This window comes from Rattus norvegicus, chromosome 20 (assembly GCF_036323735.1).
Source record: "Rattus norvegicus strain BN/NHsdMcwi chromosome 20, GRCr8, whole genome shotgun sequence".
Taxonomy (NCBI): Eukaryota; Metazoa; Chordata; class Mammalia; order Rodentia; family Muridae; genus Rattus; species Rattus norvegicus.
In genome coordinates, this window is record NC_086038.1 from 3,576,119 (window position 1) to 3,590,783 (window position 14,665).

Consider the following 14,665-nt stretch of genomic DNA (forward strand, 5'->3'; position numbering starts at 1 on the left):
AGCACCAACTGCTCTTCCAGAGGTCCTGAGTTCAAATCCCAGAAACCACATGGTGGCTCACAACCATCTGTAATCAGATCTAATGCCCTCTTCTGCTGTGTCTGAAGACAGCTACAGTGTATTCATATACATAAGATAAATAACTCTTGAAAGAGTTATTAAAAATAAAATCATACCCAAATGTATCAGTATGTGTGCTTGCTTACCAGGGAAGGTGTGAAGTCAGCAGGCATCATGAACTCAGTTCTCTCCTGCATTTATATGAGTCACAGACATGGAACTTCTGTGCCTGGGCTTTTGTAGCAAGCAGCTTCAATCAGTCCTGGTAACAGCCTTTTCCAATTGATATATCTGAGTGTTCACCAGCATACATGAACTAAGTAATAATTAATTAATTAGGTAGAGCATTGAAATCAAGGCCTGCAGAGAGCAGGTGCTCCCCAGCAGCAGCTCAGGCAGCCGCTGGGCTACACTGTTTCTTTCTCCTCCCACCTCCTGCTCTCCCCTCCAGGGATCCCAGCAACACTGCCAAGAGCTCCAAGATGAACCCAGAACAGGCCTGTTCTACAGATACAGATCCATGTCTGAGTAAGACCTGGGCTACCTGGGCTTCACCTATGACCTTCTGAACTTCAGAGCAAGTGAGAAAGGGGAGATAAGCCAGACCTCTACCAGGGCTTCCCAAGCTTCCCAAGGACCCCGGGCCTGCCCTGGCTGACACTCTCTGATCCCACCAAGGGACTGCAGACTCTTTACACAGCCTTGCTGGTGTGTGCGTGTGTGCCTGTGTTCACACACACCATTGTTCAGGTCCTCATACTAGGAACCCGGTGGGGGGAGATGAGGCCTGAGGATGTGGGGCTTGCTCTTTACCTCCCGATCCCCAGCAGTCCCCCAACTTCACCACCCACAGCCACTTTAGAAAGTGAGTGAAAACAGAAGAGAAGGCAGCTGGGGAGCCACAGCCTCTCACGTTTGGGCCTTACCTTGCTATGACCCTGCCCCACAACAGGGCTCTCAGAGTCAGAGTGACCCTGGCTCAAGTTCCACCCAAACAGAGCACTTACAGACACCACAGACAGTTGTTTCATTCTTAGTTTTGTTAAAAAACAAAAACAAACAAACAAACAAACAACTCTGATAAATCAGGACTAGGTTTAGGAGTGGTGGTGACGCAGAGAGGCATGGAGAGGGTGGGCTGAGGTGTCAGGGGTGGGGCAGTAGTGTTTCCTCCCTGACCCCTTCGTCCTCTTCTACAACAGACTGCCACGGTCCAGAATAGGTGATTCCTCTACCGTGTCTGTTCAACTGAAGAAAGAAAGTCAGTTACAACAAGGCACACAATGGGAACACACACACACACACACACACACACACACACACACACACACACCCACCCACCAAGCCGGCACTCACTGTAGGAGGAAATGTCGATCTCATCGGGCAGCTCACTGATGTTGACCTCGAAACGGTCCTGCACGTCATTCAGGATCTTGGCATCGTTCTCGTCTGACACAAATGTGATGGCCAAGCCCTTGGTGCCAAACCGGCCCGCTCTGGCCACCTGGAAGGAGAGGTGGAAAACTGCAAGCCTCATAGGGGAGACAGAGGGGAGAGGAAGGGGCACAGCGTGCGCACACAGGAAGTGGGGTAGGGTGGGCACTCACCCTGTGCAGGTAGGTGTCGGAGTCCTCTGGCATGTCATAGTTGAAAGCGATGTTCACGCGCTCAATGTCCATGCCACGGCCAAACAGGTTGGTAGCCACAAGTATCCTCCGCTGAAAATCCTTGAACTGCTGATACCGAGAGAGCCTTTGTGAGAGTAAATGAGAGGTTTGAGACGTCGCTTCCACACCGCTTCCTCCCCACACCAGTATACAGATGGAGGTGCCCGCCTGCCCGCCTCCAACCCACCTCTCCTCCTGGGGCATCCCGCGGTGGATAGCAATGGCTGGGAAGTTCTGCTCCACTAGAAGCTGGGCCAAGGCGATGCAGCGCTGCACGGACTTCACAAAGATCACAACCTAAGGAGCACAGGGGTGACGTATGTGCCAGCTTCCCACAATCCCCATGTGGTTTTGTAAGTTCAGGTGTGTGGGGTTTGCCTGCACACATGCTTGTGCTGTGTGCCCGGTGCCTGTGGAGACGGCAGAGGACACCTGACCCTCTCCCGCCAACTGTAATTACATGACTGGGAGCTGACGTGGGTATTGAGAATTGAACTTGGGAATCCCTGGAAGAACAAAAGTGTTCGTAACTTCTGAGCCACTTCCTCAGCCCAGAAACCTCACTTTTGAAGTTTTTTAAATGTATGCATGTGTGGTTTTGTGCATGTGTGTCAGGTGTATGCAGTGCACTCTCAAGACAGTGTGTTGAATTACCTGGGCCCAGTTACATGGATAGGTGCTGTGAACTCAATGTGCATCCTCTGGAACAGCAGAAAGTTTGAGACAGGGTTTCTCTATTAGCCCTAATTGTCCTGAAACACATTATGTAGACCAGGCTGGCCCCAAACCTGCACTTACCTATCTCTGTCTAATTCTTAGGATTAAAGATGTATGCTAACACATTGGCAGAATTTTGATTTGTTTTTCAAGGCAGCACTTGTAGTCTGTGTAGTCCTGGCTGTCCTCCAACTCGCTCCGTAGACTTAAAGAGCTGCCTGCCTCTGCCCCCTGAATGCCGGGTTTAAAGGAAGGCATGTGTTTCTAGAAGAGTTCCCCAAATCCCTCACTCCAACTCAAATCTCTCTACACAAATGGTTTTCTCTGCTCCTCAACCTGACTACATGTACATGTAGGCCTTAATTTCTAACATCCTGGCCTCTGAGCTGCACAGACATGAAACCTCAAAACACACATGGGTGAGTCCACCTCTAGAACATTCTAAGAACTAGTCTAACAAACCAAATGATTCTCTTCACACACACGGCCAGCCCAGCACAGGGCTGCCCTGCCAGGCTCTTAGGTGAGTGCCAGGTACCTGGGAATCTCTTGTACACTTTCTGAAGCCATCAGTACTCTACCTCAGCTCTCACCCAACTTCATCTTCCCATTCGGACTTGCTCCACCGCTCCACCTCTTCACCTCCACGGCCTGTCAATCACAGGCTACTTCTACACAGGCTTCTGCCACAGCTGGAGACGGGCAGTGCTCATGTCCACAGACCCTCGATACTGACCTGGTTGAACTCGAGGACATCGAGAAGGTCAAAGAGCTTCCGGTTCTTCTCGTTGTCCTTCAGTTTCACGTAGTATTGCTGCAACCCGTGCAGCGTCAACTTGGTCTCGTCATCCACGAAGATCTCCATAGGCTGAGGGGGAGGAGGGGTGGGGGCAGGAGGAGGGCAGAGTGGGGGGGTTAAACCTGGGGGGGTGGAGGACGCTGATCTCCAATACACCCCATAGAAAGATGGGGAGGAGAGAGAAGACTGAAAACCCCTCCCCACCACAAAGAACACTCTGTGCTGAGGTCTCTTTCCAGCTAGATCTGGTAGCATCCACATCAGCTGAATTTTAAGCCCAATCAACTTAAATTGTTAGGGATGGGAGCTCTGCACAGAGCAAGGTGCCGGTTGCCAGGTAGAGGTGGTGGAGGAAAGGCAACAGGGCATGGTCAGAACACCCAGGAGAGGCAGTGATGTCACCACAACAGGACAGGGACAACTGACCCACTCATTTGTCCTCTCTGCACTTCAGCAAATGTCCAGAAGGTCACACTGGACACCACCAAAGCCGTTCACTAGCTGGGCATTGGCAGCACACTGACCCAGCTCCTCTGGAGGGCTGAGGTAGCACACCTCTAAGATGTCATCAAGGAGGAGCAAACACTGCTCAAGGGGAGACACCTGCTCTGAACCACCAAATCAGGTTTGGAAGAGAATGGACTCTAAATTCAGTCAAAACCATCTACATTTGAGGGATTGGGAACAATGAAACTGTAGCCTCCCTCACCCACACCTGCCATGGCCAGTCCAGGCCACCTCTGAACTCAAGCTCAGCACAACTTTTTGTCCCTTCCTCTCTCCGGGTACCAGCAACATCCTAAGCAGCTCCTTCTGACCTGACCCTCTGAGTTCCCACCCCGCGCAGATGCCCTCAGATCTCCATCACTGAGCCTGCCTGCTTTCCTGAACTCTTAACTAAAGGGCATAGCTTCTCCTTCTCTCTCCACCTCCCTCCTCCCAGCAGCTGAGAATTATAGCTTGGCTGTCCTGTTTTCCTCTTCAGTTCCAATACAAAGACCTTTTAGCATCAAAGGTGACAGGGCAATGGGAAGGAAATCGCCCTACATTTTTTTTTTCTTTTTTTCAGAGCTGGGGACCGAACCCAGGGCCTTGTGCTTGCTAGGCAAGCACTCTACCACTGAGCTAAATCCCCAACCCCTCGCCCTACATTTTGTAGAGTCCAAACAAGCCCACCCACCCCTACCCTTGAAGGGAAGGAAGGAGCATGCATATTCAGTTAGTCAACTCCAGGCTGGACTCTTTCCACTCTACACTGTCTTGAGACGGTTTACATAGAACCAGGGACCAGGGCAGGGGCCACAGAAACCTCTTCCAGAAGACAGGCTCCCCAAGTAAGTCCCACAGCTGCCTCCTAATTCTGCCCCAAGCCCAGCCCAAGAGAAGGCCATCTTCTCAAGGGAAGGGTGAAGGACCCACTGCTCAGTCTCGGCACTGACACACACTTGGTCGCTGTCAGCACAGCTTCCCATTCGACATTTCCCATAACCCTCGTTTTTAAAAAAAAAAAAAAAAAAAAAAAAAAAAAAAAAAAAGAGAGAGAGAGAGAGAGAAAAAAATCCACCATCCCACTCAGGACACCCCTCCCCCAACAAGTATGGGGAAAATGGGGTACAGCACATTAGGTTCAGGAAAAAGAGGCTGGATTGGTCCTCAGCATCCTGGTCAGGCTCCCCGTGGCCTCCGCTGCTGCTCCACTGTCGCAGGTCTGCGTTCTGCCGCCGTGCCTCAGTGCTTCTCTGCTGCCAGCTCACATCAACCAAGGCTCCGATGGGCGCAGGGAGGTATGGGCAGGAAGGAGTAGGGGACTTGGGGCTGAGGTGCCAAAGGCCCCCGCTCCTGGAGGTTGGGAGGGGCCGATTCATGGTGCTGTTTGTCTGTTCTTCTTCTGGACAGGACCTGCACCTGACTGTCCCTCTCTCTCTCTCTCTTTCTCCTGCCACTGAGATGAACGAGTTTCGGTGAGCAGAGACTCCAGCTGAATGCTCCAAGCCACCTGGAGGGTGCGTGGCTGAAGGGGGTGTGTAGGAGGCGATGGGAGGGTGGTAGGGCACAAAATTTTGCCCTACCCCCAAAGGGAGAAGAGGTTCAAAAATGTCGTGATTAAAAAATGTCAAACACTACCCGCTCTCACGTTAACCCGACCAAGTCTTCCGGAGTTTCCCTGGCACGCGCAGACCCTACTGCTAACTGTCTCTGCCTCTGTGTTTTTCTTCAAGGAGTTGTTGCTCCCAGATGGGCACAAGCTCCCTTCTTGGTGCTTGAAGGACAAGGGAGTGTGGAGGAAGAGGGCGAGGGGGGAGGAGGCGGCGGGCGGGGAGTGGAGGGAGAGAAGGTAGAAGGTATTTACATCTTGCATGAACTTGCGGCACACTGGGCGGATCTCTTTGCTCAAGGTAGCACTGAACATCATGACCTGCTTCTCATGGGGGGTCATGCGAAAAATTTCCTGGACATCCCGACGCATGTCTGCAAGGAAAACATTCACACATGAGTCTGTGGCCTAAACCTGGTGAGAAGCCATTGCAGAGGTGTGGCGTTTCCGTGCTCTCAGGGACAAGTCAGGCTTTGTGGTGCTCGCCTGTAATTCTAGTACTTGAAAGGGCCAGGACCAGAAGCTGTGCATGAGTAACTGCATGGAAAAGGCAATGCACTTAGGAAAGACTGGAGGTCAAGTTCCACTCCTGCACTCAAACAAGAAATATGACCAAACCCAAAGCCCCAACTTACAAAATGGGGACAAATCTCACGAGAGGCTCAGGGAACAGTGGCCCTTAAACATGGAGTATGAGTCTGGACAGAGGCCCAGCAGTTAAGGGCACCTGCTGCTCTCCAAGAAGACCCACGTTAGGTTTCCGGCTCCCACAACTGCCTGTAACTTAGCTCCAGGGGTTCAATCCTCTGCGGGCACAAGCATGCTCGCACTCATACACATTTAAAATAATAAACTTACATCTGTAATCTCAGGACTCAGGAGGTAGATAGGCAGATCTGAGTTTGAAGCCAGCCTGGTCTCTAACATAACAAGTTCCAGGCTATACAGTGAGACCAATACACACACACACCGTCCACGAGACAACACACACCTCTAAAGGCCCTTTCCTGAGCTCCTCTTCCTACCCAAGGATCACGTACTCTACACTGGTCCACTGTGCCTTCGGCCTCATACACCCTGTGCAGACAGAAAGAAACGGCCTGATGCCACCATCAGTGCCATTTTGGGACAGCCAAAGGCCATTTAGAAACACTTCTTTCTAGAGCTACACTCTTTTCTACTCTCTCAACTCACCAAAACCAACCCCGCCCCCTTTAAAGATAGGGCCTCACTATGTAGCCCTTGGGATTAAAGGCATATTAAGCCTTTTTTTTTTAAAGGTTATTCAGGAGTTTCTCTGTTCAGTCCTGGATGTCCTTGAATTGACTCTGATAGACCAGATGGACCTCCAACTCAGACTCACCGGCCTTAGACTCTTGAAGTGCTTGGATTAAAGGCAAGTGCAGTCACCAGGACCTGGATTCCGTTATTCTTTATTTGTATCATGTATGTAGGTGTTTTAGCTTGCACATACATCTAAGTAACATGTATTTGCTCAGTGCTCAAAAAAGCCCAAGGAGGGTTTCAGGTGCCCCTGGAAACTGCAGCTATACACAGTGGGTCATATGCTGCCATCTGGATGCTGGGAATGAAACCCAGGTCCTCTGCAAGAGCAGCCAGAGCTCTTAACTAACAAGCCATCTCTCCAGCACTCCCCAATGAAACTCTTAATGAAAGTTTTCTTTTAACCGCACATGGCACACTACACCACCAGAATGTGTGATCTCTTGTGAACATTTACCAGATACCTCCAGAATTTAACTCCAGAAACCTGCACATCTATGAATCCTGGTCGCACATGCTATACTGGGCTACAAGGGCAGGCACCTGCTGCTCTAGTTTAACCCCCAGCACATGGTCCATCCCTAAGAAGGGGCAGTGGTGATGACGTATCAGCACATTCTGTCCCCTGCTACAGAAAGGAGAGCACAAGGCTGGGCGCACAGCCTCACTGCACCGCACCACAGCACCAGGGGAAGCAGCCCGGAGCCATCAGTCATGGGTGATAGATGAGGGTCGTCCTTGCACACAGTGCTCCTATATCAAACACACATCATTTGGCTCCAAAGGGCAGCTCCCTAAACCACCTGAGCTGGGGCCGGGCACACCACTCACCGAGCTGTTCAAGCATCTTGTCACATTCGTCCAAGATAAAGTGTTTAATGTGTTTGAGGTTCAGGCTCTTATTTCGGGCCAGGGCTAGAATTCGGCCAGGAGTCCCCACAACAATGTGTGGGCAGTTCTTCTTCAGCACCTCTTCATCCTTCTTGATAGACAGTCCGCCAAAAAACACTGCCACCTGCCGGCCAACAGGAAAGTCTCACAAGAAAGGAAAATGTTCCAGTCTCCCAGAGCTCCCATTCTCTCCCCATCCCTCTGTCTGAGACAAGGCCTCACTGTATAGCCCTCCCTGGCCAGCCTAGAACCCACTTTGTACATCAGCCTGTCTGTTGCCCAAGGGCAGGTTAAAGGCAATGGGCCACCTTGCCAATACCAGTGCATCCATCCTGCAGTTGACTGTAAACCAGCCATCAGCTGTCAGGCCTCCAGTAAGAAACAGAGTGACTTGCTCACCATGGCAGGGCTAAGGGGGAAGGGCGGGGATGACATTCAGCTTCTCTGCCTCCACTCGAACTCTAAGGCAGGATCACTCTACACAGCCCTAGCTGGCCTACACAATGAGGCACAGGTGACTCCAAAGTCACAGCCTCCTTTACAAATGAAGAAAGCAAGAAGCCCCCAAGGAAGTGTGAGGCGCCAGCAGACAAACAAAACCCACAGGCAAGCTTCCCTGACTGAGGACAGAATGGCTGGCCTGCAGCCTTCGCTTCCTCCTGAGATAAAGGCCACACCACTAGTGCAAACCACTAGGTGAGTGCTGACCTGTGAGCTCTGACACTAGGTGAAACGCCTGGACTTGTTCAATTTCAGGGGGACGGAAATCACCAGGAAGCTTCCTCTGTGGTGACCTCTTCCTTTTCTCAATAGAGTCATGAATGGTTAACACGTGTACACAGGAGCATTCCTTTCCGAAGTGTGTTAGCAGGTATCAACTAAGCTTTCAGACACAAGTTTTGGTCTGTTGCAGATGCTGAGGGGAAAGCAAGCTAAACCTAAGGGAGGCACTAGACTGCCCCCTAGAGGACACTTTGTTGCAGAACCAAGGAAAAGTACAGATAATTCTGATTTTATGACTATGTAGTTAACTGGTGGGGTGAGGTGGGGTGCTTGGCCTAACTAGCTACTCTGCTGACTTGAATACCAAACCTGGCCTCATACTTGATCCCAACCCTCAGAGCATTCTCAGTAACACAGGGTGTTGTGGGACCAGAGAGAAGGACTGCAGCTTCCTGGTAAATGGTTTGCAATTCTCCCCCTCGGTTTTGAGACATTAGCCTAGGGCAGCCTTCAACTCCAGCAAACTCCCACCTCAACCTCCCAAGCCCTGGGTTACAGGAATGAGCCATGGACAGCTTTAGTTTCCAACTATTAGATTCACCCAGAAGGACCGCTCAGCCAAAGAACTGCAAGTCTATTCATTTCTTGGCAGCGTATGATAACTACCTACAACCAGAGGCACAGACACACAAACAGAAGCACAGACACAGACAATGCCTCCAGATCACAAACTATTTTCAAAATCCTAGGAGGAAAAAAAATATAAATACGCTACAATGTTTCTCAAAGAGGCCAGGAAGCTTGCACAGAGACAGGTTAGGAAAACAATGTCAATGCTTGGTTATGCAGAGCAATGGGGACCTCAGAGATCACAAGATTTCTGGATTCCTTTAGCATTTTGCACACTGTCTTTCCTTTTTCTCTTCTTCCACAATTCCCTTTTTTAAATGTCATGCTGGGTTGGACATGGTTGTGGAGATGGTGACACCCGGAGGAGGCAGAGAAAGGCAGGGCTGACTTGGAGGCCAGCCCAGGATACCTCTACCGAGCAAGTTTCAGGACAGCAGGGTTACACAGGAAAATCCTGTGGTGGGATACGCACATATAAGTTGTATATGTAACAATATCTTATTGTGTATACATGGTTTTTGAGTGTGGGGGAAGTGAACGTGAGAGTTAGAGGACACTGTGGATCTGGTGCAAACCTTACATGGTTCTGAGGGAAGGATGCAAGTCATCTTCAGGCTTCTGCAGCAAATGCTTTTACCTGAGCCATTTCTCTGACCCCCACTTTGATTTTAAAGAAACTATTCTCAGTTTCTGGTTCTGCATCAAAATTACAAGTTCCTTTAAAGCATACAATGAAGGCTGAAGAGATGGCTCAGTGGTTAAGAGCACTGACTGCTCTTCCAGAGGTCCTGAGTTCAAATCCCAGCAACCACATGGTGGCTCACAACCATCTGTAATGGGATCTGATGCCCTCTTCTGGTGAGTCTGAAGGCAGCTACAGTGTACTTATATATAATAAGTAAATAACCCCCCTGCACTCAAGCAGCAGACAGATGATGGCAAGCACTCATCCCTGGTGACATGCTGCCTCAACCAAGCAAAACTACATTCTCTATTAAAAATAAAAAAAAAGTGACCCAAGGGCCCCCACCTAACCAGAATAGGAAGTCCACATACATCTCTCCACTCAGGGCCAGGTTACAACTACTTTCAAACACAGCAGGCCACATATGTCCAAGCATAGAAATAAATAATCTCCAAGTTCCAAAAGGATGCCAAGTACAAGGCCATACCACATCCCTTCATAGAAGACACATGCCACTTGTTATGACCAAGAAAGCACCAAACGTTCCGGAGTTAAAGTCCACACCAGAGTGGTTCTAAGAGCATCTAGCTTCCTCTTGCCACATACACTCCCAAACTCTCAAGCAATCTACCCAGCAATACAGGAGAAGAGAACAGAGGCTCTGGCCAAGCCAGGTGGCAAAGGCCTGTCCCAACTACTTAGGAACTGGTATGGCAGGAGCCTCAGGCAGGTTCAAGGCCTGTGGCCTGGGCTAAGCGAGTGCCAGGCCTCCCAGGATAACCTGGTTACAAGACAATCCTGGACATAAGAACAAAGGGGCCTGGAGGTAGCTCAATTCCAGACTGAGTAGCTCAAGGCTCTGGAATGGAATTTTTAATACCAAAACCCAACTAATTACTGAGTGCTGCGATGGCGTCACCTAAAGTTATGAACTCTCAGGAAACACGCAGACTTATTTATTCACAGTGTGGAACCTACAAAGGCAGTTACAGAAAGGCCTGGCATTGACTCAAGTCTCATGTGCCCAGCCTGCAGGAACGCACCACTGACAGCACAGGTCCCCTACAGAGCTCCTCAATGCCTGAGGACAGCCAACTGTTGGCCCACAAGTTCCCAGTGCCTCTGCTCCCCGCAGCCTCCCTGACCCAGGTTTCTTTGCCCCCTTACCTTGACATTCGGCATGTACTTTGAGAAGCGCTCATATTCCTTGCTGATCTGGAAAGCCAGCTCCCTGGTGTGACACATCACCAGCACTGACACCTTTGAGGGAGCAAATGGAGACAGACACAGTAAAGTCAGTCCCGCATCTGGCAACTTGTCGGCGACAGCAGTTTCTTTAAACCATTATGCCACTCTGCTACAGAACATTCCCCCTGAACTGCCGGAGGAGACCAGCTCTGAGAGCACACAGCCAGAAACAGCCTCCTGGTGGTTCAACCTCAACACCCTCTCCAACACTGCCCCCAACATACCTGCCCAGTAACTGGCTCCAGCTGCTGCAGTGTGGCCAGGACAAACACTGCTGTTTTTCCCATGCCTGACTTGGCCTGGCACAGGACATCCATCCCCAGAATGGCCTGGGGGATGCATTCATGCTGGACTAGAGGGGAAAGGAGAGAGATTTTTATTTTACACCATGCCAAGTCCCCTCCTTCCCAGCCAATGTGTCACATTTTACCTGACCCCATCCTTTCTCTGATCTCCTCAAGACACCCAAATCAAACCCTCCTACCTGTGCCCCGGCTCCCCAGTGCTACTAAGACCCCTCTTGAACCTACCAATGGTTCACCTTCAATGTTCTTGGCTATCTTTATTTTTCTTATAGCGTAACCATCAATGAATCTGAGTGACTGCCACAGATTATTTCTCCTACATAGGTTGCTGGGCTTTGGGATCATGTTATCCTGCCACCTTGAACAAAATGAAGGACTTGGTACCTAACCCAGAAGCCATAGAAGCTAACATCTTTAAACAGATCGTTACGGTTTCCAGGGACCACTGTCAGCCTGGGCCAAAAGAGGGGAACTAAAGGTCCAACCAGGCCCTGAGAGTCCAAATAGCCAAAAAGGTGTAAACCAAAGAAAAACAAAAAACAAAAAACCAGGCAAAAACAAAAGCCTCTTCGGCAGCTAACGTTTTGAGTGCATTCTCAGAGCTTGGCCTAACTAAGTTCAGATCTTATGAACCAAGACACGAACCACATCTGTCTTGCATCCCTGAAATGCTAAATAATGTCTCTATACCCAACAATAAAATGTACCCTCTGATGGATGCTCAAAGCCACAGTCAACAATGGCCCGGAGCAACTCTGGCTTAAGTAGGAAATCTCGAAAGCCGGAGCTGTGGATGGAGACATAGGAGCCCTTGACGTCTTTCTTGGCGGGAGCTTCGGTCCCATCTGCCCCAGCGGCCGTCTCCACCTCATCGTCTTCATAGTCCAAGAGCTCATTGTCCACATCGTTCTCTGCCATAATCCGGCCGGCGGGGGGAGAAGGGAGGTCTCTGAGTTAGGTGTCCCAGAGCAGGTGAGAGGAAGCAAGGGGAAAGAGAGGGGTTGGAGAACAGCAAGGGAAAAGACACCAGTTTCCGACAGAAGAGCTGGGAGAAGGGACGACAAAAAAAAAAAAAAAAAAGAAAAAGGAAAAACTAATCAGTCATGATCTGACTCCTCACTTCTCATCCATCCCTACACCCTTCCTATTTTCTCTAAACTGAAGCCTTTGTCCCGAAAGAAAAGTTAACGGAGACAGACAGACACACACACACAGAGACACACACACGAGACATAAAAACGGAACACCAGACGGGAGAGACAGAGAGTGGCCTCGACCGCCAACCAGATTTTGGATCACACTTCGACAAGGCGGGAGCGAGGATGAGCGTGACTAACGACTCACACGAGGGTGGAGAGACAAAGGACAAGAGAAGACGAGGGGCTGCACTTCCCCCTGTCACCTCGCGGTGTTGAGCCCCAACGTCAGCCATCAGTCAAGGGTGATAGATAAGGGTCAGCACCGCGCGCAGAGCGCTCACTTCCCAATTGCAAACATCATGTGGCTGCCGCTATTCACTTGCTCAGGAACACCCGAGGGCCCATCCCGGCGGCGCACACCCGTGATTCCCAGTGCCGGGAAGCAGAAGCAGGAAGGAAGGGGGTGGGGAGAGCCTATGGTAATTAAACGGTGGCTGCAAGGGTACGAATGGCTCCATTAAAAAAAGAAAATTCTTTTTTGAAAAGGCTGGGTGTCTGGTTCAATGAAGGTGCTCGCTTAGCAACGCGAGAGGCCGCAAGGATCGGCCCAGCGCCGCCACAATTAATTTTAATAGTCACATTAAGGAATTAAGGTCGCAGCTGAGGACGATGCAGCCTTTAGAGTGGTCTTAAAAGCGAACGCCTCGCAGTGCCCTCGGAAGTTTCCCGGAAAGCTTCCTGGAAACCTTCCCGACTACTGCGCCGACACCATTGGTCAAGCACGGAGATAGCCATTTACAGAGAGCTCCAAATAAGGGAGCGTAAGCAGGGGGTCAGAGGGTTGAATGGGCCCGGAGGCAAGATCCTTCCCATCCCTGGCGGACTAAGAAAAGGCCCGGAGGGGAGATGCGAGGGGCCCCGCCCTCCTCCTGGCGCCGCCTCCGGCCGCCGCGGCCTCGGGTGGGCAAAGGACCCACTGGAACATCCAGGAAACGAGGAACACAATGGCGGCCGAGGCCACCATTTTGGATCGTCCCCCGCCTGTCTCCCAGCTCCCCCACCAAGATTTGCTCTCAGAAAGGGATGAAAACAATGGAACTGAGCGTTCGCCTACGCGCCGGCGGCCACACCGCCGGCCGGGCACCGGGTATCAGGGGCCCGCGCGGCGGAATGAGCCGCGGGGCGGGCAGATGGCGGCGGATAGTACACAAGGCCGAGCTTACCTAAGCACTGCGAGCGTGTATGGCGGCAGCAACAGGGACGGAGGCGGGAAGCTGCCTTCACTTCCGGTTCCAGTCTCGCCCCGGCCTCCCGCCTTCCCGGCCGCCAGGGCGCATGCGCGGGGTGCCGGAAGGAGGCCTCGGGCGGCGCGCGCTCCACGGCTGGCTTTGCAGAATGCCCACTTGAAGTTAAGCTTCTGACGCCCCCTTCCGTCGCCGGCAGCAAGAGCGCGACAGGAAGCTCACATCTCTCCCCATCTGATTTCCCCATTTTGTTCTTCTACGCTTCTGCACACCCTCCGACGGTCGGCTTTACTTTTGTTCTGTTTTGTTTGCCACGCCAGGCTTCTCCCTGGGCGCCTCTCTGTGGGCATGCAGGACTCCGCGAGCAGAGTGAGAAGCGTTCTCACGGGGTCCTTAGCCTCGTAGTCAAGGTGACCTGAGAGCGGCTAAGTCTGGCCTCTACTGGGGGGGGGGGGGTCCGGTACGTGACCACGCCCATTACAGTTGTGCAGAGAATAGGCCGGATTTACCCAAAATTATATTGGGAGATGGAGGCTTACATTCTGTCCAGGTGCTAAATAAATGGTGGAGTTTGAGGGTTATGCACCTTTCCATAATTATTACTAACTAGAGCAGCAGAATGGTCTCAGTTCCATTATTCAGCCCGGAATTTGTCCCCCCTAAGTAGGTGGTATTCCCTTTGAGGTGCTACACACGTCAGAAGTGATGACCTGTTGCCTTTCTGCAGAAACATAAGCAGGTGCTTTCCCTATTGAGCATACTTGAAAGTAATACTAAGTAACACTAAGTAAGTATCATTGTTGCCAACCAGCCCGCTGTGTCCTGCTCAACGGATAAGCTCCCTGGGCTGGGGCTTGGTAGCTTTTGATTCCTCAGCCATTTGACAGCTGTAAGCAGCAGGCTGGCAGGTTTTGTATAAATCAGAAAGTGGGGATTCCTCCGTCCCTGGTAACTTAGTAAGAGCTGTAGCTCCAGACAGAGAGGCACCTTTGGCTTTGAAGAGTTTCCAGGAACTCTTCTAGTGACCTAGTTGGAAAGCTCTCAGCCGCTTTCTTCCAGTTACTGGACCTAATGTGGCAGCACCAAGGACGGAGGCATAGTAAGGTTTGTCCCAAGTGAGCCAGGCTTTACAGCCAGCAAAGGGCGTTTGCACCAATCTGGGCAAACAGGGAACTCAT

General features: G+C 51.1%; 1 protein-coding gene and 2 non-coding genes across 4 annotated transcripts; all 3 read right to left on the bottom strand.

Annotated features, from left to right (window-relative positions):
• Positions 1-1,081: 1,081 nt before the first annotated feature.
• On the bottom strand, positions 1,082-13,533 carry Ddx39b (DExD-box helicase 39B). Of its 2 annotated transcripts, none has more exons than XM_063278929.1 (11): positions 12,507-13,468; positions 11,812-12,149; positions 11,024-11,151; positions 10,719-10,811; positions 7,454-7,637; positions 5,594-5,712; positions 3,181-3,312; positions 1,915-2,024; positions 1,668-1,812; positions 1,417-1,564; positions 1,082-1,308 (listed from the first exon to the last, which is right to left on the bottom strand). In XM_063278929.1, exons 2-11 carry the CDS (start codon positions 12,020-12,022, stop codon positions 1,292-1,294), a joined length of 1,287 nt encoding a protein of 428 aa, XP_063134999.1. In that variant the 5' UTR covers positions 12,023-12,149; positions 12,507-13,468; the 3' UTR covers positions 1,082-1,291. The 2 variants fall into 2 exon arrangements, with proteins under 2 accessions (XP_063134999.1, NP_579834.2); NM_133300.3 differs by having other exon boundaries at positions 1,083-1,308; positions 13,467-13,533.
• Positions 7,326-7,400, bottom strand: Snord83 (Small nucleolar RNA SNORD83). Its single transcript, XR_005497879.1, has one exon. It is a non-coding gene; the product is annotated as a small nucleolar RNA SNORD83 (small nucleolar RNA).
• LOC120099056 (small nucleolar RNA SNORD83) lies at positions 12,531-12,609 on the bottom strand. Its single transcript, XR_005497878.1, has one exon. It is a non-coding gene; the product is annotated as a small nucleolar RNA SNORD83 (small nucleolar RNA).
• Positions 13,534-14,665: the final 1,132 nt, after the last annotated feature.